This window comes from Pelophylax lessonae, assembly GCF_965119305.1.
Source record: "Pelophylax lessonae genome assembly, chromosome: 8".
NCBI lineage: Eukaryota > Metazoa > Chordata > Amphibia > Anura > Ranidae > Pelophylax > Pelophylax lessonae.
The window spans coordinates 146,074,824-146,099,554 of record NC_138775.1 but is presented as its reverse complement, the minus strand read 5'-3'; the positions used below and the strand labels follow the sequence as shown (position 1 = coordinate 146,099,554).

Genomic DNA, 24,731 nt, shown 5'->3' with positions numbered 1-24,731 from the left:
TGCAGGAACAGGCTGCGAATCCGCATCCTTCCCGCATCGCATAAGTGTGAACCGGCACTTACTGTTGTGTCTACAGGACAGGAAGTAACTGAAAATGTTTCCAATGGGACACAGATGGCAAACAAAAAAAAATACAAAGATTTTAATCATTCCCCACTCCATCTAACATGAAAAAAGTTTTGGCTTTAGATATACTTTAGGGCCCACGTGTCTGAGTGGTGTTCTATGCCTTATTGTTACAATAGCTAATGTGTTTAGCCTGTGTATGTAATTTTCATTCAATCATCTCTTATTGTTTAGCCAGCTGTCCATAACATACCCACATTTCTTACAGTTCCGGTTACATCTGTGACTCCTGTAATACTGTAATGATTTCATTGTTTGAATATTGCTGTAATGTGTGCTTAGGGATTATTTTCCTCAATGTTTTGGTTTAATATACTGACACCAAAATCCAAAGGAACTACAATGATTCTGTTTTAGTGGCAGACCCATTATACTGTAAATGTAATCCTGTGTAAAGAAGGCAGGAAGGAAGATTCAAAAACAGCATCATAAAAAGTTGATGTGTACTACAGATGTGAGATCAGCTTCAAAAGCTTTTGTGACTAACTCATATATTTTGTCCCCTTGGAAAACATCAGGACGATGCAAAGACACTTTATCTACAATTTCTGGGCCTACAACTCAAAACACCTATGGACGTAATGAAGGAGCCTGGATGAAAGATCCTCTAGCAAAAGATGAGAAAATTTATATAACAAATTACTATTATGGAAACACGTTAGTGGAATTTCGGAATCTGGACAACTTTAAACAAGGTAAAATGGAAAAAGTTAAACTTATTCATTTGACATCTGGGTTTCTTGAAGCTAAGCTGTGTTATGTCAGGTAATCTGTGTATCGAGGACAGTAGAGAAAAATAAATCCTTTACAAGTCATCCATATTCATTGTAAGGGTTTCACCAGAGATAAAATGCTCATTGCTAACAATGCCCAAAGGTACCTGCAGACAGTACAATCTGACTGTTCTTTTGTGAAAAATATTTGACATGCAATCAGATCATAGCGAAATCAAACTAACAGGGAACAACTTTAATTTCTGTTTACAATACCAGGTACTGTATGATGGATTGGAATTATAATTTTATGTTGATAAAAATGGATACGTCTTTGATTTACACATAAGCATTAACCAAAATTAATTGTTGCAATGTATTTCTGAATAAAGCCTAGAACTGCTGTTTAGTATGCCCAATCTGAGGTTGCATATTTTAGCTATTGTACTCTGGATTGTACCTACTGTATGTGCTGCTAGAGCAATCAAGATTTGAGGAGGTCTCAACCAGGCCCAAATCATTAACAATCCATAACAGCACCAAAAACAATCACTGCACACCAAAACTAAAAAAAATAAGTTTTCCAAGTAGTACAGTGGTTTGCGAAAGTATTCGGCCCCCTTGAACTTTTCAACCTTTTGCCACATTTCAGGCTTCAAACATAAAGATATAAAACTGTAATTTTTTTGTGAAGAATCAACAACAGGCGGGACACAATCATGAAGTGGAACGAAATTTATTGGATATTTCAAACTTTTTTAACAAATAAAAAACTGAAAAATTATTCAGCCCCCTTAAGTTAATACTTTGTAGCACCACCTTTTGCTGCGATTACAGCTTTAAGTCGCTTGGGGTATGTCTCTATCAATTTTGCACATCGAGAGACTGAAATTTTTGCCCATTCCTCCTTGCAAAACAGCTCAAGCTCAGTGAGGTTGGATGGAGAGCGTTTGTGAACAGCAGTTTTCAGTTCTTTCCACAGATTCTCGATTGGATTCAGGTCTGAACTTTGACTTGGCCATTCTAACACCTGGATATGTTTATTTGTGAACCATTCCATTGTAGATTTTGCTTTATGTTTTGGATCATTGTCTTGTTGGAAGACAAATCTCCGTCCCAGTCTCAGGTCTTTTGCAGACTCCATCAGGTTTTCTTCCAGAATGGTCCTGTATTTGGCTCCATCCATCTTCCCATCAATTTTAACCATCTTCCCTGTCCCTGCTGAAGAAAAGCAGGCCCAAACCATGATGCTGCCACCACCATGTTTGACAGTGGGGATGGTGTGTTCAGGGTGATCAGCTGTGTTGCTTTTACGCCAAACATAACGTTTTGCATTGTTGCCAAAAAGTTCGATTTTGGTTTCATCTGACCAGAGCACCTTCTTCCACATGTTTGGTTTGTCTCCCAGGTGGCTTGTGGCAAAATTTAAGCGACACTTTTTATGGATATCTTTAAGAAATGGCTTTCTTCTTGCCACTCTTCCATAAAGGCCAGATTTGTGCAGTATACGACTGATTGTTGTCCTATGGACAGAGTCTCCCACCTCAACTGTAGATCTCTGCAGTTCATCCAGAGTGATCATGGGCCTCTTGGCTGCATCTCTGATCAGTCTTCTCCTTGTATGAGCTGAAAGTTGAGAGGGACGGCCAGGTCTTCGTAGATTTTCAGTGGTCTGATACTCCTTCCATTTCAATATTATTGCTTGCACAGTGCTCCTTGGGATGTTTAAAGCTTGGGAAATCTTTTTGTATCCAAATCCGGCTTTAAACTTCTCCACAACAGTATCTCAGACCTGCCTGGTGTGTTCCTTGTTCTTCATGATGCTCTCTGCGCTTTAAACGGACCTCTGAGACTATCACAGTGCAGGTGCATTTATACGGAGACTTGATTACACACAGGTGGATTCTATTTATCATCATTAGTCATTTAGGTCAACATTGGATAATTCAGAGATCCTCACTGAACTTCTGGAGAGAGTTTGCTGCACTGAAAGTAAAGGGGCTGAATAATTTTGCATGCCCAATTTTTCAGTTTTTTATTTGTTAACAAAGTTTGAAATATCCAATAAATTTCTTTCCATTTCATGATTGTGTCCCACTTGTTGTTGATTCTTCACAAAAAATTACAGCTTTATATCTTTATGTTTGAAGCCTGAAATGTGGCAAAAGGTCACAAAGTTCAAGGGGGCCGAATACTTTCGCAAGGCACTGTAGCTGGTGTATTTTATCGCACAGCTAATCTGTCAATTGGTAAGTTGTTGAACATAGCATATCATACTGTTGTATAGTGACTAAATGCGAACCTCTCAAACAGCAGGGAAACTCATCTCTTCACCAATCGGATGCTAGTTCTACACCTCATTAGTGGTCTAGTATTAAAGGTTTAGTACCTTAAGATCCCTATATAAAACACAATTGGCTTGTGATACTGCATATATTGTAAAATGGAAGGCTCATCTGGTAGTGGCTATGGTAACCATGCATTAGCAGGGACACCCAGGAACTGTCCAAGCAGGTTTTCTTCTACTAAATATTCCCCAACTTGCGCCATGCGAAATATGTGTATGTGTATATATATATATATATATACACAAATGCAGGGATAATAATAATGTCTTTAAAAAATTAAATCTCGCCACCTAAAAACTCCCTTTGTGATAGAACAAAAACTCTCACTGATGCTACATTAAAAACATCCCTCAAATTAATACATAAAGAACCGCCCTGTGCAGTACAAAGTGTGCTGTGAAAAAAAAATATTGATAATAATAAATATGAAAAATAATAAAAAGCAAAAAAGTGGTGATCAAATGGTTATAAAGTTGACAAATCAAGTGTCCAAAAGAAATACATATTTTCTTTGGACTTACAATGCACACTTGATTTGTCAACTTTATAATCATTAAACCAACCATTAAACCATGTTTACAGTGATGTTTTGCTTTTTATAATTATTTTTTATTTCTATCAATATTTTGTATCACAGTGCTGCATTTTTAGAAGTACTTTGTTCTGCACTGGATATTCAGCAAGGCTGCAAACAAACTGTTTACTGCTAGAGGGCTTTGTACAGCAAGTCAATAGCATAAAACAATCAAGACATCTGCTTTTCCCACCAACTAGCAAGGTGCCTCCTGATGGATTTCCCAAACAGACAGCATATGTACCATTTTAGTGTAATGTGAGCAGTCAGCCTTTCACCCAACAGCAGGCTCTTTCAGCAGAGAGAGTAAGTGGGGGAATGAGAAAGACAGAGAGTCCCCAGCATTGATCAACACAAACACAAAAGACCTGTGGACAGCAGAGACCTATTAATGAGGTCTAGCTAACAGACAAGATGTAGACCTAAGGATGGAGGCTTTATTTCACCCAAAGCTCTACAAAGTTTCTGGGCTCCAGGATCCAGTTTAAAATGTATTAAGATCTAAGAAAACACAGAGGTTTGTCTTCTCTATAACAGACACAAATACTGGAGCCTCTCATATGTAGGTGAGAAACCTAGGTGAGACATACCCACTGTCCACAGCCCTGCCATCCAGTGCCTTACACAGCTTCACCCTATGCCCAAACCTGCAAGAAGGAGACCATTTTGCCAACATGCAGCGGACACGTGACAGTTCATCAGCAACCTACTAGGTCTACTAGGTCCCTGATAATGTTTTCTGTACATCTTCTGAAATTGCCCATGTTTCAGGTAATTAATAAGGTTTTAACTTTACTTTGATTAGCAGACAGGGTCCCTGACATCCTCACCTCTGGTATACCTTTCGCTGGTGACACTTTAGGTTCACTTACTGCTGAGAGAGTCTCCCTGTTTTTCAAGGGTTTCATTAGGTTACCATGGTATATTTGGATGAGCTTTCTCTTTCCAGAATAATGTAATTTGTGGTTAATATAAAGTATATTTTCTGATTTCATACGAGCCCTGCCACTTTGCCAGAAATGGGCTCTCTACATTGGCAACCAAAACAAAGTCTCCATGGTTAAAGGTTCTGATTTTAAAAGGGAAGTTGCTGCTTATGTTTCTGAAATATGGGCATGACTTTTACTATCTAATCCTGCACCAGAGCGATGTATTTAAGTGTATTTAAACTTTTGTGAGATGTGGCTTATTGCTCCTATCTTTGTTGGGCTATACCCAGGAGTCCAAAGGGATGCCTACCCTACAAATGTTCAAATGGGGAAAACCCTGTGGCACTTCTCTGTTTGAAAACATTAAGTCCCAGAGACTTAAGACACAGAATACCAGTCTTTTCCATCCTAATCAACCTGTGGGCGGGGCTTAAAATGCCTGGTGGGGACACTGTGACACAGTGCTCGCTAATGGCTGCTTTAGCGTGTGACACAAATATGAAAGTCATTAGCAACAGCAATTTAGCTTATCTGCTCATTAGACCCCAGTACTGTATCTTCTCAAATGTCTCTCTAACAGGGCCTGTCTCTGCAGCTGTAGAGACAGGTTCACATGCTGCAGAGCCTTTAAGGAGGCCTGGTAGGACTGTCCTATCTGCTGTGTATTTAAGCAGTTTGTCTCTAGCTGGTTAGTATTTGCCAAAATGAGCTGTTTTACAGGCTCTTCCTCCTTGTTCAGTAAAATGTCTGTCTCTTTTACCAATCAGAGTTGCTTTATTAAAAGAATACAAAAATAGAATATACAGAAAGGAAACTGTACAAAACCAAGCTGACATGGCAGTACATAGACTCATTTAAACGAATGCTTTGCAAATGAAAAAGATGAAAGAACAAGATAGATAGATTTACATGACCAGCAATTTTATGGAGGGATAACCCGCCGTATCACAATCAATTGTACTAACTGTAGAAATCATATTGTCAAAAGGTGTGGGCCGAGGAGCTCCCTACTACTGAGAGGTCCACGGCTGCCAGACCTTTTCAAATTTCTAAGGACAGCCATGACTAATGACAGAGTAGGTGGAGCAGAGGAGGACCATTTACAAATGATCACCTTCTTAGAATAGAATAACAGATATGAGATCAATAATTTAATATGATGGGACCTCTGAGCGTCATCGGGGATCCCAAGCAGAGCCAGTTCTGGAGACAAAGGAATTGATAAGTAAAGCCTAAGGTTAATAAACTCAAAGACAGTAGACAAAAAGTCTTGTATCTTAGGGCACTCTCAAAACATGTAGAAATAGGTACCCAGCTGAGTCTGGCAATGAGGACAATAAGTGTTCCTATCCGGGTACACTTTGTGCAATCTCACTGGGGTCAAATAAACACAATGTAAGAATTTTGTTTGTTATAATTTATCCTGTGAGGAAATGACCAGTTTCGGACAATGCTCAAGACAGTCCTTCTAATCCCCCCAAACAGGGAGGGAATAAAGGTCTGTCTCTTTAATGACAGATTCAACAGGTAGTGACAGTGGTAATAATTTCACAAGACAGGGACACCCAGGAACAGCCCAGGTAGGTTTGTTCTCCACTTTTATTCACAATCCAATGTAGGAGGACCTTGTACATGTACATATAGAAAATATCAGCTCACCCGAGCCACTAACTAAAATAATATCAAGGTATGCCCTTAAGGGTTTCCCAAACAGGCAGCATATATACCTTTTTAGTGTTCTGTCTGCAATCAGACTTTCATCCTACAGCAGACTCTCACAGCAGAGAGAGTTAGTGAAAGAGGGAGAGAGAGAAAGAGACAGAGAAAGAGAGGCCTCAGTATCAACCAGCTAACATACAAAAGGCCTCGGTACAACTGAGACTAATTAATGAGGATCGGCTAATAGGAAAGATATGGACCTATGGATGGAGGCTTTATATCAGCCAAAGCTCTACAAAGCTTTTGGGCTCCAAGACCCAGACAAGAGCTACGAAAACAATAAAGTTATTTTCTCCATACCAGACACAAATCCTGTAGCCCCTCACAATTTGTACGTGAGAAACCTAGGGTACACTGTCCACAAATCTGCCAGCCAGTGCCTTACAATGTACAGTGCCTTGAAAAAGTATTCATACCCCTTGAAATTTTCCACATTTTGTCATGTTACAACCAAAAACGCAAATGTATTTTATTGGGATTTTATGTGATATACCAACACAAAGTGACACATGATTGTGAAATGAAAGGAAAATTATGAATGGTTTTCAACATTTTTTTACCAATAAATATCTGAAAAGTGTGCTGTGCATTTGTATTCCGTCCCCTTTACTATGATACCCCTAACTAAAATCTAGTGGAGCCAATTGCCTTCAGAAGTCACTTAATTATTAAATAGAGTCCACTTGTGTGTAATTTAATCTCAGTATAAATACAGCTGTTCTGTAAAGTCCTGAGGTTTGTTAGAGAACCTTAGTGAATAAACAGCATGAGGCTCCATTCACACCTGAGCATATCATTTTCAGGCGTTTTTTTTTTTGGACGGTATTTCAGACGTTTTTTCCTGGCGATTTTGCAGGTGTTTGGAAGTAGGCATTGACATCTAACAAAAATGCTTGTAATCTGCCAAAAAATAAGCTCATGTACTTTTTTGAGCCTCAGGCATTTTGCTTCAAGTGACAAAACACTCATAATTGAACAGGGGCGATTGAAATGAATGGGATTTTGCTTGTTGGGCATTTTGAGACTTCAGAGATGAGCGTTTTACGAGCTGAAAACCGCTCAGGTGTGAACAGGGCCTAATGAAGGCCAAGAAACACTCGACAGGTCAGGGATAACGTTTTGGAGAAGTTTAAAGCAGGGTTAGGTTATAAAAAATATTCCAAGCTTTGAACATCTCACAGAGCACTGATCAATGCATCATCCGAAAATGGAAAGAGGATGGTGCAATTGTAAACCCACTAAGACATGGCTGTCCACCTAAACTGACAGGCTGGGCAAGGAGAGCATTAATCAGAGAAGCTCCCAAGAGGTCCATGGTATCTCTGGAGGAGATGCAGAGATCCACAGCTCAGGTGGGAGAATCTGTCCACAGGACAACTATCAGTCATGCACTCCACAAATCTGTCCTTTATGGAAGAGTAGTATAGACCAAAGGTCCAAAACTGGGGCTATAATGTAAATGTAGTTTTTGGCTGGGCTGTAAAAAGCACAGATTGAGTGTACAATTTATCTGGTCTTTCCTTTATCTCAATTAGGTGGAGCATTTCCCACTGTCGCCAGTAGGTGTCACTGGCACCACAGGCCAGTATGAGATAGTACAACTAGGATTGAGTTATAAATATTTATTCTTCTTCCAGTCAGCACAGTAGGAGGTTCTTGTACACTGGTGCATTCTGGGAGAGGATATATATTTGGACGGGGTCATGTGATCGCTCACATTCTTCCAAGTTCTGCATTAAAGCTTTGAAAAGATCTAAAAGGGACTGGCATGGCACCCATTTTCTGTTCAAAACTCCCCATTATAGCAATAGACTCAGCCCTGGGGCAAATGCTAGCTCGCTCCCTGCCTCTGGAGGTGACACCCTGCCCAGGGGGTGCTACAGGAGCAAGAAGAAAGCCATTGTTGAAAGAAAGCCATAAGAAGTCTTGTTTGCCATTTGGGAGAAGCCATGTGGGGGACAAAGCAAACATGTCAAAGAAGCTTCTCTGGTCAGATGAGACCAAAATTTAACATTTTGGCGTAAAAGCAAATGCGTGGCAGAAAAGCTATGTGTGGCAGAAAACTAACTCTGCACATCACCCTGAACATCCAACCCCACCGTGAAACATGGTGGTGGCAGCATCATGTTGTGGGGATACTTTTCTTCAGCAGGGACAGGAGAGCTGGTCAGAGCTAATGGGAAAATGGAGGAAGCCAAATACAGGGTAATCTTAGAAGAAAACCTATTTATATGGGTGTGATTCTTGCGCTGTCTTTGAGAGATATTTAGGCAATGTGTGTCTACCCTTGATGCAGCTTGTACTATTACTGTTGACCATGCGGTTACATTTAAATGGATAAGGGGGGAGTACCGCGCTTCAGGGAAATTGTAACAATAAATGTGGATAAATTCTGAATATGTCTGAATAACAAATATTGTACTACGGTGTATAAGCCGAATAATCTTGATTATGTGTAGTATTCAACAATATAAATAAATAATTATATGGAATTAATAAACAGTGCTTTCAGGTGATTATGTGCAAAAATACGTGTATCAAATTAAATCCTTCTGTATATAACTTAGAATACTAAAAATTCCCAGATAGCTTCCAAACTAAAATATAGAAAAATATACTAAAATCATCAATGTAAATCAATAAATAAATATGATAATATAATATTCTGATAATAATTCATATAATTTACTCAATAAAAGTGCTTATGGTGATAATAACTTATAGCAATCTTTAAAAGTGATGTGAACAAATATTAATATATAGTGCTTATAATGTAGAATTATATTTAGTGATGCCGTGAAATAAAGTGCTCCATGCCAATTTATAAAATGTCCCAATATATCTCAATACAAATAAATCCAAATAAATAAATGAAATATAAATAAGCTAAATAAATATTCAAGTGTCCAACTAGTAGAAATCTTCTTCAGTGAATGAACAGGTACTTCCTTCCACCTATACACCTGGTGCGATATAGTGGTCTTCAGTGCTCAACACTTCTAGGTGTGCTAACCGCTCACCTTAATGCTATTAGCAATGCGCCTTTGGGTCTATATGTTGTAACCACTCCTATAGCCTCTCCTCTCCTTGGCTCAGAGTATGGGGGGTTGTGTTAGTATACTCTCTCCAGGATCTGCTCCAGGCTAATGGTCCGGTCACTCCTTGGGTCTCAAAATAATCTTCAGACTTCTTCAGGGGATCACATGATAGCGTGACGTAACGCGTAGGGCAGACCGAGCACCGGAAGTGATGTTATGGGACACGGAGGAGAAGTCCCGCGGCTTGTAAGCCGAACAGAGAGATTTTAAACTGTGAGTGATTCTATATTTTTTCATTAAAACTTTTGGAAATACTACACAATGTTGGCCCTATTATTTTGATTTTAATAATCAAGATTATTCGGCTTATACACCGTAGTACAATATTTGTTATTCGTACACATTCAGAATTTATCCACATTTATTGTTACAATTTCCCTGAAGTGCGGTACTCCCCCCCCTTATCCATTTAGAAGAAAACCTGTTAGAGTCAGCAAAAAGACTTGGGACTGGAATGGAGGTTCACCTTCCAGCAGGACAATGACCCTAAACATATAGCTAGAGCTACAATGGAATGGTTTTGAATTTAGATAAAAGCATATTCATGTGTTAGAATGGCCCAGTCAAAGTCCAGACCTAAATCCAATTGAGAATCTATGGAAAGACTTCAAAACTCCTGTTTACACCATTTAATCGGACAGAGCTTGAGCTATTTTGCAATAAAGAATGGACAAAAATTTCACTCTCTAGATGTGCAAAGCTGGTAGACATACCCAAAACGACTTGCAGCTGTAATTGCAGTGAAAGGTGGTTCTACAAAGTATTGACTTAGGGGGGGGGGGGAGGGATAAATCCAAATGCATGCTACATTTTTCCTTCCACTTCACAATTATGTGCCACTTTGTATTGATATATCACATAAAATCCCAATAAAACACATTTACGTTTTTGGTTGTAACATGACAAAATGTGGAAAATTTTAAGAGGTATGAATACTTTTTCAAGGCACTGTATGTATCATCATGAAGGTTCTGTAATAGTAAGTGATGCTAGCAGCTGAGCATCTGGGGATGCTGGTATTTTGAATGAAACCCTGGGATGCCCCTAAAAATCTTAACTCTAAGGTCCAAATTCTTAGAGTTTATGGGTCTATATATGACATATTTCCACCATAGCAGCCAAAGAACTTCTGGGAATCTATAGACTTTTATATGCTATTATAGTGGTAGGAGCCACATCTACACAGTACAACTAGTAATCATATTACTAGTATTTCCTGTGAATGTGCATGGCATTGGGCAGCTGTAATAACACAGCTTTAAACAATACTGTGCTTGCAGACATTAATGCCAGGAAGTATTTCTTAATGGTTTCCAGCTGCTGTAGTAAAGATTGTATTGTCATGATGAATAGCTAGTTTCAGGTGCAACCCAACGAGAAAACATTCTGGATAGAAAGCAGATTAAATCAGAAAGGATTCTAAGTGAGAACTCAATCTTGCATTACCATGAATTCTGTACTTACTAATTTTAGATAAAGCTCCTCAGACGACTACTTGGTATACGCTGCTTGGAATGGAAGATATGGGTTCCACTGAATAAGTTGCTGTAACATTAGTTATGGATAGCATATGTTTTAAAATGGTCTACACTTAAATACACCTGAATAATTATTGCACATTAAGATACTCATCAGGAAATGTCTACCCTTACAGTAGCCTTAGCATTTATTTATTTTGATTAACCTGGAAGCATTCTGATGAATAAACAGTTCCTCTTCCACTCAAACCATGATGGCCCTAGCATATTTAAATGATGCCTGTCCAAGTATATTTATTAAAGCTGAACTCCGGGCAGATATAAAGAACATAATTTAACTCTGCTTTGTATTTATTTAAGCATATTTTTTATTTTAAATGTAATTTGTTTAGAAAGTTTGAAGGCCAATGAAATAGACATACAGTAGATTGCCATTCAAACATGAGCTGCTCAAAGGATGTAAGGTCAACTGGTATACAGCTGGTATACCCCCCCCCCCTCCCGCCCATAAAAATTAAAAAAATAAATTTTTTTCATCTTTTTAGGCCAATTTGTATTCTGCTACATATTTTTGGTAAAAAAAAAATCCCAATAAGCGTATTTTGAATGGCTTGCGCAAAAGTTATAGCGTTTACAAACTAGGGGAACAATTTATGTTCTTTTTGTTTTATTTATTTATTTTTTACTAGTAGTGGCGGCGATCTGTGGTTTTTAGTGGGACTGTGACATTGCAGCGGACAGATCGAACCCCTAACTGACATTTTTGACACTTTTGGGGAGACCAGTGACATTACTACAGTAATCAGTGCTAAAAATATGCACTGTTACTGTAATAATGACACTGGCAGGGAAGGGGTTAACCTAGGGGTGATCAAAGGGTTAAGTGTAAACCTAGGGGAGTGTTTTCTAACTGTGTGGGGGAGGGACTTGTGAAATGAGCACAGAGACCTTTTTTCCTATATAGGAGGATCACAAGCGCTCTGCGATCATTTCGGAGAGAAGAATGGTCTGCTGTAGTTACAACAGCAGATTGTCCTTCTCTCACAGCGGGGAGCAATCGCAGGTGCCTGGCGCCAATCAGTGCCGCTGGTCCCGTGGTTTGGAATCTCTGCTGCCTATTAGGGGGGGGAGCGCCCCGCTGGCAGCACGCACTCGCCCCCAGCAGCGCTCCCGCGGATCGCCGTACAGGTACAGCGATTCACGCAGCCGAGCCAGCCTGCCACAGTATATATGCGGTGGGCGGTTGGCAAGTGGTTAATGCAAGCTGTCCCTGTATAGTAGAATTCAGAGAGTGGGAGGAAGAAACAGCAGAAGGAGCCAATCAGATGTGCTACAGTGCAAGGAGAACGCTGATAGGAGAAGAGAACAGAGAGTATATAAGAGTGATCCTTTCATCTACTATGTCTTAAAACTGCATCCTGCACTAATCACTCCCGAATCAGTTAGTGTGAAAACCAAATAGCAATCATTAAAAGTGCTGCGCAGTAAGTGCTATACTAATTAAATTAACCAGTGATGTATAAATAAATGAATTCATAAAATATAAAAGCACACATAATAAATCATCTAAACACAAATAAAAAGTGATAGTGGTATCAATAAAAATAATAACGAATGATTATAAACATTTATGAAAAGGTGATGTATGATCCCATTTTAAATGGGTAGAATACTGTGCTTCAAGGATAGTTTTTATAGAGTATGGACATGTCCCAATCTTAGATCCAAATCCTTTAATACAACTCTTCCACCTCAATAATGTGTAAGTGCTGGTGATCTTCAGTGTCGGGGGCGTGGCAGTGTCAATCACTTCTAGGTGTGCAAACTGCTCACCTTACTGCCGCATATAATACGCCTTGTTTTTTATTGCCAGTGTGGTAGCTCCACTCCTATCTCCTTATGGTAATCCTTCTATTTCTTTGCGGGACTGTGGGTACATTTTCCAGACCACTGGGATATTGTGGGGTATTAACAGGCTCTCTTGTATTGGGTGCTGCCTGAGAATCCAGAGAGTGCTGAATTGAGCTGAGGGGGATCCGGTGTGCCGAGAACCAGAGGAGAGCGAGAGGGGTCCATTCCCAGGAAAACCTACACAGGTCGTGAGTACTGAGGATTGTCCCTGGGGGTCTGTGGGGACCACTCCGGAGAAGGTTCTAAGATTCAAGTGTCAGCAAGCTGTAAAGGGGGTACCTAGTCAGAGGACCCTGAAGTGATAGAGGGGGTACCTAGGTTGAGGACCTTGAAGTGGTAAAGGGGGCGCCTGCAGTTTGGGCCCTGAAGAGTTAATGCACAGTGCGAGTGCATCAGTTGAGAGTTGCAGCCATACAGGAATATACAGCCAGGGCAAGACTGGAGAGAGTAGTCAGTGACTTTGCAGTGCAAGCAGTGTCAGATGTTCCATGTTCCACAGTCCTGGATCTGCTAGACTTAAGTCGGAGTTCCAGCACAGCTTTCAGAGATACAGTGTGTTCAAAGCGTTAGTAAGCGTTGGCTAGCGTCGGCTGGCGTCAAGACAGCGCTAACCAGCATTTTTGCTACAAAAGTCCCAGAATTGTACATAGTCGAGCCAAAGGAGTATCCCCCTCATTTCCTTCTCTCATCCCCTAAAACTACAATAAAACAACCAAACAAAAATGCCGGAGTTGTCAATGTGTCAGTTCTCACACCCAGGGCCGTAGCTCACATGGGCTGGAGAGGTAACCGGTAACAATGGCAGACCCACCTCAGGCCACAGGCCTGGAAACCTTGCTACGTGAGTTTGGTCCAAAGATGCTGGTATACCCTCACAGGGTGGTGGAGGATGGTTTCATTTATTCCTTTTTCAATCCAGGCTCCCAGTATTATATATATATATATATATATATATATATATATATATATATAGCTCCAGCAGCTCTCTTACCATCAATAGATGCTTCTATTTTAATTCATGCATTTTTTTTTTTTTAACCTTAGCAACAGGGTCACGTAATTTAATGGGATTCAAATGCCTCTAATTTAATTGGATTCAACGAGTAACACGAAGATTAGCTCCTGTTCCAGCTGTCCCAGTTTGCTGCTTCTCATTTTACCATCCTGGATGAGGGATAAGATCTAGAAATGTTATTTAACTGCCCTGCTAGTCAAGGCTGTACTGTGTGGCAGAGTGTTATTTAACCGCGCAATTGTCCGTTAAAGTAACGCAGTGCCTAATCGCTAAATAGGGCCTGGTCATTAAGGGGGCAAATCCTTCCGGTCTTAAAGTGGTTAAACTCAGGGTTGGATAGTCAAAAATAAAAAACCTCTGGTCAGGTATAATAGTTCCCATATATGTATTTCCTCTGTATTTATCTGTTTGTCTTTAGTTCAGCTTTAAATAATACATGCAAAGTAAAATATCTAAAGAAGTTTAGGCCATGCTCATTTTAATCAAAGAAAGTCATACACATGCCTATGTGAACATCCCCTTTCCATACATAAGCAGAGAAACAGCAATTTATTTTTGCAATTGCTCAAAGGTTTGCTATTGGCAAGTAAAAGTGCCAGCATTGTGGCGTACGTACAAATGTATATACACACATGAACAGACTGAAATCAATAGAACATGCATCAGGTATTTAAATCCTTAAAGAATAAAATGAATTAGATTTTTTTTATTTTACAGTTCTGTCCCCTTTGGGACAAAAAGGAAGGGGAGTGGGACTTTTAATGAGATTGCAAGGTAATTGCATCTCCATCCCTGTAATCGAAAGACAAAAGGAAGGTTTGGGACTTTAAATGAGGTATGTGACCTAAGGATGACCATAATGACAAAAAGAATAGGAAACGTATGCACATAATAAAACAATACACCTAAGATAAAATCCAAAAGTAGACTTTTTTAATGTAATGCAAAAGATGGTAAAAGATAACAAAATAAAGACAGTGGGTTGCATGAATGTGATTCAAAAAGGACCAACACATGTAGAAAGATGTACAATAATGAACACAAATGTAAAGACAAAAATGGTTGTAAATCATTCATGATACAAATACATAATTCGTAGAGATTGCATCCATATATGCTAATATAACACGTTTCGTGTTGAATACACTTCTTCAGGAGCTGGTGCAATCGGTAGTCTACAGAAAGAATATATATGAAAGTAACAATGCATATACAAGTATAAACGCCCAAAATTGGGCAATGTCAATCACAATTCATAAATGCTTACAAAACAGTCCAAGCTGTTGCCTCATGGAACACGTGATGGGGGGTACTCTAGAACCAAACAGAAATTTTGTTGTGCATTGTTTCATTATGTGCATACTTTTCCTATTCTTTTTTTTTTTCATTATGGTCATCCTTAGGTCACATACCTCATTTAAAGTCCCCAACCTTCCTTTTGTCCTTTGGGACAAAGTACAAGTAGTACTTCATCCAATGTTTCTATGTGCTTTCTAACCCTAGTTATGAGTACTGACCTGCCCTTCTCTCCTCATGCCATGGCTGATTCAACATCTTTTGAGAAGATGCTTGATTCATAGCTGCAGCTTGTCTTGGCTGCGAGCACTTTCCTGAGACAAGCAATGGCAGGCAGAATGCAGAGAAAGGGGGGAAGTGGGACTATACAATCCTTTGATCGCCTTCTATATTGCATATGCACAGTACAATATGATTGTGCAGTCCGTTTTAGATCTACCACTAATGAAGTTTGGGTTTATCCTCATAAAGCATGGTGTGGGGGAGGCTGGGGGTTGTTCAAGGATTGCAAAATTGGACTGCATTGCGTATACACATATTATTGTTTGTAAATATTTTACTCATATATTTATCCTCATTGGGTCCATATTTTAATCAGAATGTTATATTTTCATTATTAAGTTATCTTGCCTTTGGCAAGTACACTTACTATTCTTTCACATATATATTATTCTTATTATAGTGAAAGCCTATGGGAAAATTTGGCATCCTAACTCCTCCCACAGTTTTTACACTACATAGACAAGTAATATACCGAAACAAGCGGATCGCTCCCGATCGTGTTGCTATTACTTTTGGAATGTTTCGCCGAATGGTTTGCAAAATATCGTAGTTTTTGTGGTGAAATTTGGCAAAATTGGCCCCATAGGAATGAATGGCGGAATGTTCAAAACTGGAGTGGGGCCTGAAAATAGTTAGAGGGTAAGCGAAGAAATCTTGCCACAATATCTAAACTGCTGCCACTCCCTCATTTTTAAGGCCACATACACAAATGTTACATCAAAACGTTCGCCTATCCCTGCTGCCATTTAACATATCCACATTTAAACCATAGCCCTAATAGTTTTTACACTATGACCGTTTGTTTCCAACTCACACCGTCCATTGACATTCATTGAAACTGCACTCAAACCATCTCAAATTTCAAGGCAGTTTTTTTAACCTGTGACTGTGCCTTCAGTTTTAATGTTTCATAGACATACTATACACCAAAATGTCGGCCGGGGTCTTGTGATTCCTACGGTATAAGTCTGTAAGCTGTGGACTTTATAGGTTTTACACTATGACCGTTTGTTTCCAACTCATGCCATGAAATTGGCCCCATAGGAATGAATGGCGGAATGTTCAAAACTACAGTGGGGAAATTGAGTGAAGTGTTCTTCCCGCCACCGGTAGTTTCCGGAACATTCCGCCATTCATTCGTATGAGGCCAATTTCTAAACTGCTACCACTCTCTTATTTTTAAGGCCACCTACACAAATGTTATATCAAAATGTTCAGGAATGAATGAATGTTCTCAACTAGTGTGGTGGCAGCAAGAACACTTCCCACAATTTCACTGGAAATTGTATGTTTTCTAGTTATTTTTACTTTGACAGTTTTTTTCAACTCAATTGATTAACTGAAATTGTATGTTGTATTATTCACATTCTCATACTTTTCTGAGGTTTTTGTATATTGATTATATTTTCAATAACTTGACATTAAAGTGTCACCAAACATTTTTTTAACAAACACGTCATACTTACCTGCTCTGTGCAATGGTTGAGAAAGAAAAAAAAATTGTGTGGGGTCCCCTTCATAAGACATAGAAGAACCTAAAGCCCTGTACACACGTACTGATCGTCGGCCGAATGATCGGCTGTCTTTTGTCCAGGGCTGTCGTGTCTGTTGAAAACTGCAAAAGACTGCACACGAATTTTGTCGGCCAACAACAGCCAACTGCAGAAGTGATGTCATGTGATGGATAGCTTTCCTTGTCTTTTTTCTTTTCTGAGCATGCCCAGTCTTGCTAATCTGCTGTCTGTCGGCCGAAATCTGTAACGACTGGCGAACAATCGGCCGTTCTGGTGACGGCCAACAAATATTTTAAAGTCTGCACGACAGATTCTGTTCGGCCGAAAATGTGCTGTCGGCTGTCGGAAGCATCATACTAACAAGCCTACAATCAGCCGATCGGTCGGCGGCCAAATATTTACGGCCGACAATCGGTACGTGTGTACGGGGCTTTATGCTTCATAAAGGTTTGGTATGGTTTTTAAGGTGGATCCCACGCAAAAGGATATATAAAATTGCATGGGGTCCCCCTAACTTCTGACAGAGCAGTAACTGCAGCCAGAATAAGTAGCAGTGGGGAGCAAGAGAATAGGAGCATCTCTCACTCTTAAAAAATCAGCAGGCTTATAAGTATGAAGGTGATGGAAATTTGTTTACCAAAAGGTCAGCATCAACAGATCAAGCAATACACAACAGTATTCCTCAGGGCTGAAACCCTTCCAATTCATGAGGTATTTGATTGAGCTCTGAATCTTTCTGGAGTCTAAGATGGACTCTACATCAAACTTCTACTGACCAATAACAACAAAGGGAGGTTTAGAGGACAGGATGGTATCCAGGTTGACGGATTTCAGCAATTAAACATGGAAGGAGTTTGGTATCCTCATGCAGTGAGCTTTGGACAGAAACAAACAGGGTTGATTTGTTTAGTGATTCTGAAGGCGCAATGAATTTTGGTGCTAGCTTCTGAGAGTGGATTTTGAGACAAATATTGTGGGTGAATAACCAAGCTGAATCGCCAGCTTTAAAGGTAGGAAAAGCTAAACGCTGGTTATCAGCAGAAGCTTTCTGGGAATCAGAGGTGTGCTCAAGGTTGTTCTAAACAGATTAGCAAATAGCATAAAAAATGTCCAGAACCTTGCTGACCTCTGTAAAATTAGAACTGTAAAAAAAAAAAGAGCAGGACCTGAGGTGGTGGCCATAAACACAGAAGTAGGGTAAAAACTCTAGGGAGATGTTTGTCCAACTGTTTTAAGCAAAATCCATACATGAGAGGAAGAGATCTAATCAGTTTGCCTGTCGGAGATTAAACAGATAAGGAAGCCTTCTAGGGACTTATTATTTTTCTCCATTTTGCCTTTAGATGATAGGTAGAAGAGACAGATAGAGCAATTTCCAGCTGAGAATAGAAGGCCTTCTAAAAACAGGAAGTAAACTCAGATCTTCGCTCTAAAAGAATGTTTACCGGAAGGCCATAACGCTTGACAAATTCTTGTAATAAAAATACTGAGAAATGGAAAAAAAAAAATCAACAACATCAACAATCTTGTAAAAAAAATCCACCATAACCTAGATGACTGTCCTATTCCTCAGAGGAAGGCATGTCAACATCAAAATCTACCAGGAGACCCAAGCGCCAAATGGAAAACAATAGAAAAGAAGAGAGATGGCCTTGTAAGTGCCAGGATAGCCAACAGACTTGGTATTGTTGGATTGTTAAAGCACTTTGAGCCGGAGCTGTTAGGGAATGAACAACCAGTTGCAGGGTCACTGTAATGAGCAGATTTTTGCAAGTTACCAATGAAACTACATTGCAACAAAACAGCTCCTGCACCAATCTTGGAAAGAACAACCTCAAACGAGAATGGCAAGGCGGGGTTTAAATGCTACAAAACAGGAGCCAAAGATAAACCTTCTTTGGGGTTTTAAAAGCTTGAATTTCCTATTGTGGCCTCATTTTAGGATTAGTGCCTTACTTGGTAAGATCAGTGATGGTTGCTACCAGTGGGGCGAACCCTTGGATAAATGTTCTATGGAAATTGGCAAACCCTAAAAAGCTTTGGATGACATTAGGATTAATAGGCAGAGGCCACTGCCGAAAAGCCTAGACCTTGGAGGGAGCCATGGCTAAGCCAGTGTCGAAAATAATGTTGTACTCCAGAAACCTTGTTAGCATGAAAAATATACTTCTCCAGTTTAGTGTAATGAGAATGTTCTCAAGCCCTGGGCAGGACTGCTATAACATGATGCTGGTGGCCTTCCGATGACCAGAAATAAATTAGAATGCTATCACTACGTAGCTCCACTTAGCATGTTTCATTACCAATAGAATTCGTCAGGAGTGGTAATTGATGATGAAATGTGTTGGGTGGAACTATTTGAAGCCACATCATTCTGGCAGTACCCAGATTTGGGTAAAAATGAGGTGAAAAGCAAAGTAGAAAAGGATAAAGAATTGACCAGTCATCCACAGAAGCTACAACAGGATTAAAGGACAGTAAACTCAAGTCCCAGGACAACCAATTATCTTACAGTAATGATATCCATGCCTTGTGAATGCAGAGGTCCAATCACTAAGCACCAGCACTCTCCTCTGGGGATAGTCAATAGCGTTTAAGTGCTATTAAAGGCTAAAAAAATAAAATAAAACAAAAAAATAACAAAGATGTCATACTCACCTGCTCTGTGCAGTGGTTTTGCACAGAGCAAGCCTCTTTTCAGGTCCCCAGCTGGTGCTCCTGGCTCCTCCTCTTCAGGCAGTGCCCCCGATAGCAAGCTACTTGCTCTGCGGGCATTGGTGTGTACCCATTCCCGAGCCCAGCTCTATCCCTCCAAAAGACAAATAGAGCTATGGCTCAGCCCCACTCGCTCCTCATTTCCCACTGACTGTAACTGACAGTAGAAGGAGCCAATGGCTCCCACTACTGTCTCAGCCAAGGAGGAATGAGAGACCTGGGAGAAGTTTGGCTCTCATGCACTTTGCTGGATTGAAAGGGTGCTTAGGTGAGTATTTGGGGGGTGCTGCATACAGATGTTTTTTTACCATCATGCATAGAAAGCAAAAGGTAAAAAACCTTGAGCCTTTAAAACCACTTTAACAACTTTACAGCCTAAATGACTCATAGCTTAAAGAGGGTGGCTTTGCCTGTTTCTGGCAGATATACTGTACACAGTGGCAGGGAACAAAGGAAAATAAGACTTTGCTTCTGCAGGAAGGGTACATTTAACCTGTTGTACTGCTTTTCCCACCATGATCAAATCACAGGTTTACTTTAAAGGGAGGTTATAATCAGGGGAATTCAAAGCAGCCTCACACATTTTTGGTGGTATTTTACTTAAAGTGAATCACCTCGTAAAATAACCCATTCAGTTTAAAACTAAAACAAAAAGCAAAACATTTGTGTATAGATATAAAAATAAAAAAAAACATTATAAATACTTTTTCCCACCTTTTTATAAGTGGTCACATCAATTCTCACCTGCATAAGGGTTGGGGGAGGAGAAACAGAAGAACAGTAAATGGCTGTCGGGGGGAGGGGGGGGGGTGTCAGGACAAGTCTGGTCATTGGAAGAGAGCAGGCTGAGTTCTCAGCATAGCTAGAGAACTGACCACAGTTCTCCTTCTTAGTGTGGTCAGTTTTTCATAGTAAAGCAGAGGGACGGACAGGAACACCAGGGATTTCACACAGAGGAAACAATACGAAGAGAGCAGGATACTTTTTCATACAAGTACTGTATATGGTACAACAGGTACATTCCAGGAATATAAAATTCTGGGGTAACAAACACTTTATGAACAAACAGTGCCCAATTGGGGCAAGCATTTGTGCCAGTGTCCATAACATTACTGGCAGATGGGGCAAGTTCAGGCAGTTTCTACTACCAGCAGCACACAGAGGTTTGCTAGAACACAGTGCTATTTTCCTGACCCCATTCAGCTGTTGGGCAGGAACTCACCCCACTGAAAGCTAAATATAAATGGTAATACAGGTGATATCATTCCCCAAATATGAACATTGCCCATATTTGTGTAATGACTTCTCACTGTGTGAAGCATGACGGGGAACTGAGAGACTAGATCTGCTTTACTTTTGATGCACGAGTGCACGCAGCGGGTAAATTTGAAAGCAGCCATTGGACTGAATAGAGGCTAGGGATCCACCCACTGCCATGCGCTGTCAATTACAAGTAAATTGGACCTGATGAGAAACTAGTCTCTCAGATACATAGTTACATAGTTAGTCAGGTTGAAAAAAGACACAAGTCCATCTGGCTCAACCAAAAAAAAAACAGTAAAGAAAACCCAACCATAAAATCCCATATACACCATCCTATACCCGCAGTTGATCCAGAAGAAGGTGAAAAAACCCCATCAGTTCTTCATCAGGCTTCACAAACCCAGTGACAAGTCACCACCTGCTTGCTTGATAGAAGATTATATGATATGCAATATTTAGCATTTACCTGGCTAAAAAAATATATTTTCACAGCTGTTCTTTTTTTCAGTCCTAGCCATACAAAATAAAAAGTAAAGAAGAAAAAAACCCCATACATCCAAGTTTCTGCTTACTGGCTCATGAAAAAAGTTATATTTGTTTTCCAAGTTTACAACTTGGCTTTTTTTCTATGGTGTCTATTATTTTAATGATATTATTTTTAAGCTCATACCCCTGTATATGGCCCATAACTCATCCCAACTTCCCTACAAAAATGTTAAACTTACAGGTCTGTTTTTTCTGGCTAAAAATAGTGTTCCATTGCGAAATATAAGAACACATTTGCTTTGTGCCACTGCATTGTTACCAAGCCAATCATTAAACAATCTATAAACAATGCCTTGGAGAGAAAGTAAGGCTGGGCCAAAAACTCTGTTAACATTTTGCAGACATGTACACTGCCTTTCTACTTCTGTCAATATTTAAAGAAAAGCTTTACAGAAGCTGACCGAGCAAAAAGTCAGACAAAGAAAAAAAGCAAACACTTTCTTGGAAAGGTTTTCTCATGGATCCCTGCTTTGAAATAGACAGCGTCATTTAGTAAAATATTTGAATTTGTAGAGGTCTCTTCATATGCACTTCAGAGCAATCTTACCAGGATTTAACAAAATTCTTATTGTAAACTATACACATTTTTGCTCCATGTGGTGTATAGTTTACAAGGCACAGAGTAGTACAGTGTTTTCCAGAACTGTCACCCAGTACTTTTAGTAGTGAATGTTCTCCAGACGTCCAGAAACCTGGACAGGTGTTAGCTGGTAATGGCAAAAAAACAAATTCAACACATTCCTTGTGATTCTGTAAAAAGTAAACATTTTTAGAAGAGAAATTATTAAGAAATCCTTATGAGGGCTATTCATATCTAAACTAGTAACGTAAGATAGCTCCAAGTAACCATTTTACATACTTTTAATATATTTACCATATATACTCGAGTATAAGCCGAGTTTTTCAGCATGTTTTTTCATGCGGAAAAAGCCCCCCTCAGCTTATACTCGAGTCACGGTCTCACTTACCTTTTCCATGGTCAGTGCGCATGCGCCGCCGCCACTCGGGAAAGCCCGTACACGTTCAGCTATTCCTTGGCAGATGGTTTATGCGCACTGATGTGTTGGTGCTGGGCGGCGCTATTTTTAAATATAAGGCGGAAAGGTTAGTGAGACTCCTCCGCAGCACTGCAGGTAAAGGTAAGTGAGACTCCTGTAGCATGCCCGCAGCACTGCATCTCCTGTACCATCTGTGCCATATATGTGACATATATGTGCCATGCCTGTACCATCTGTGCCATGCCTGTACCATCTGTGCCATATCTGTGCCATGCCTGTACCATCTGTGCCATGCCTGTACCATCTGTGCCATGCCTGAACCATCTCCTGTGCCATGCCTGTACCATCTCCTGTGCCATGCCTGTACCATCTCCTGTACCATGCCCACAGCCCTGCATCTCCTGTACCATGTCCACAGCCCCTGCACCATGCCCGCAGCCCCTGTTTTGGGTCTCGTGGTGGTCCAGTTGGGTCAAGTAGCTGCTGCATTTCCCACCCTAGGCTTATACTCGAAGCCAATAAGTTTTCCCAAGTTTTTTGTGGTAAAATTAGGTGCCTTGTCTTATATTCGGGTTATACTCGAGTATACATGGTTACGGTAAGACTATTTGGGGATTTTTCTTACTCTGGTAAAGTGACACTAAATTATATCCTTATTCTCCAATAACAAAATATACATATTCACTACCTAATGGCCTTGTAATCTGTTTTTTGTGAAATTGTTTCTTACTATGTTTTTCTGCTTCCTAAGATTCTACGTGAGTTCCTGAATCTCTCATCCCCCCCCCCTCACTTCTGCTTGTTTGGAACAAGCAGTGCATGTTAGTTGCAGTCATGTGCACTGCTTTTTGCACACTACAAATCCAGTAGCCCATAGTCGCTAGTCCTTCTCATGGGCGAGCAAGAGAGGGTGGCTACGATCCTACATGCAATGGGACAATGAAAAACAAATGTAGCAACCCTCTAAAAACAGGGGCCGACAAGTGGATCTTGACCATGGCTCTTCCTCTCCTCAGCTGCTAAGCCGAGAGCGGGGGTGGGAGCTGGATAGAGGGCGAGGAGCGGGAGCTGCTTAGTGATTGGTTGCTAGGTGGTCCTAGCTACCAATCATCAGTTTGCTATTATGAACGCCGGCAGCTCCCGCTCCCACCTTCCACCCAGCACTATTCTATCTCTTGATCTCCGCCCAGATGAACGCATGCTGGCTGGTAAGTTTTACCTACACAGCGTTGTGTGCATGTAGGGGCGGGGGTATACTGCTGGAGGAGGAAAAAAAGACCAACAATTTTGAAAAAAAAAAAACAATATTTTTTACTTTCTGCTATAAAACAATAAAAAGATGTAAAAAATCAAATTTCCTCAATCAATTTATCAATTTAGGCCAATATGTATTCTGCTACATATTTTTGGAAAAAAAATCCCAATAAGCGTATATTGATTGGTTTGCGCAAAAGTTATAGCGTTCAAAAACTATGGGATGTATTTATGGAATTTGTTTTTTTTTGTTTTTTTTTTTACTAGTATTGGCGGCGATTAGCAACTTATAGCGGGACTGCGATGTTGCGGCGGACAAATCAGGCACCTAACTGACACTTTTGACACTTTTTTGGGAACCAGTGACACCAATACAGTGATCAGTGCTAAAAATTTGCACTGTCACTGTACTAATGACACTGGCAGGGAAGAGGTTAAAATCTAGGGCGATCAAATGTGTGGCCAACATGTTTTACTGTGTACTTTGCAAGGTGTTTTTACTAAGCAATGTGCTGTTTTTTACTTCCTGCTTGGCAGGAAGAAAAAAAACAAAAAACAGTACATTGCTGCTTTCTGAGTTTTTACAGTTTTTACTTAGTAGGCAGCAGCTGCAGCACACATAATTTATCACTATTTTTTTTTTTTTTTAACACATTCAACTCCTAGGTTATAATTTTTTGTGATTCACCGCATATTGCTGCTGTCAGAAGAGAACCCTGTGTTTTTTACCTACACATGATTTTCTTCAGTAATCCCTGGAGTTGATCGTCGGATGGTGGCGACCAATCAGCGGCCAGCACTCACTGATTGGTTCGTGCTGCAGCCAAATGCATCCAAGCCAGGGCAGCAGGGGTGCACGGGCACACTCCCTAGCCCGGCGCGCAGATCACGTTCTAGGTATGTGATCCAGCACAGGAAAGCCGCCTTGCCGCTGTATATGTACTGTATACAG

At 40.2% G+C, this 24,731-nt stretch overlaps 1 protein-coding gene across 1 annotated transcript in view; it reads left to right on the top strand.

Moving 5' to 3' along the window:
• The window catches only part of OLFML2B (olfactomedin like 2B), a 286,090-nt gene that overhangs the window by 249,003 nt on the left and 12,356 nt on the right, over positions 1-24,731 (top strand). Inside the window, exon 7 of the mRNA XM_082266660.1 lies at positions 645-821. Coding sequence (XP_082122786.1) covers positions 645-821 — 177 coding nt within the window. The remainder of the gene's footprint in view (positions 1-644; positions 822-24,731) is intronic.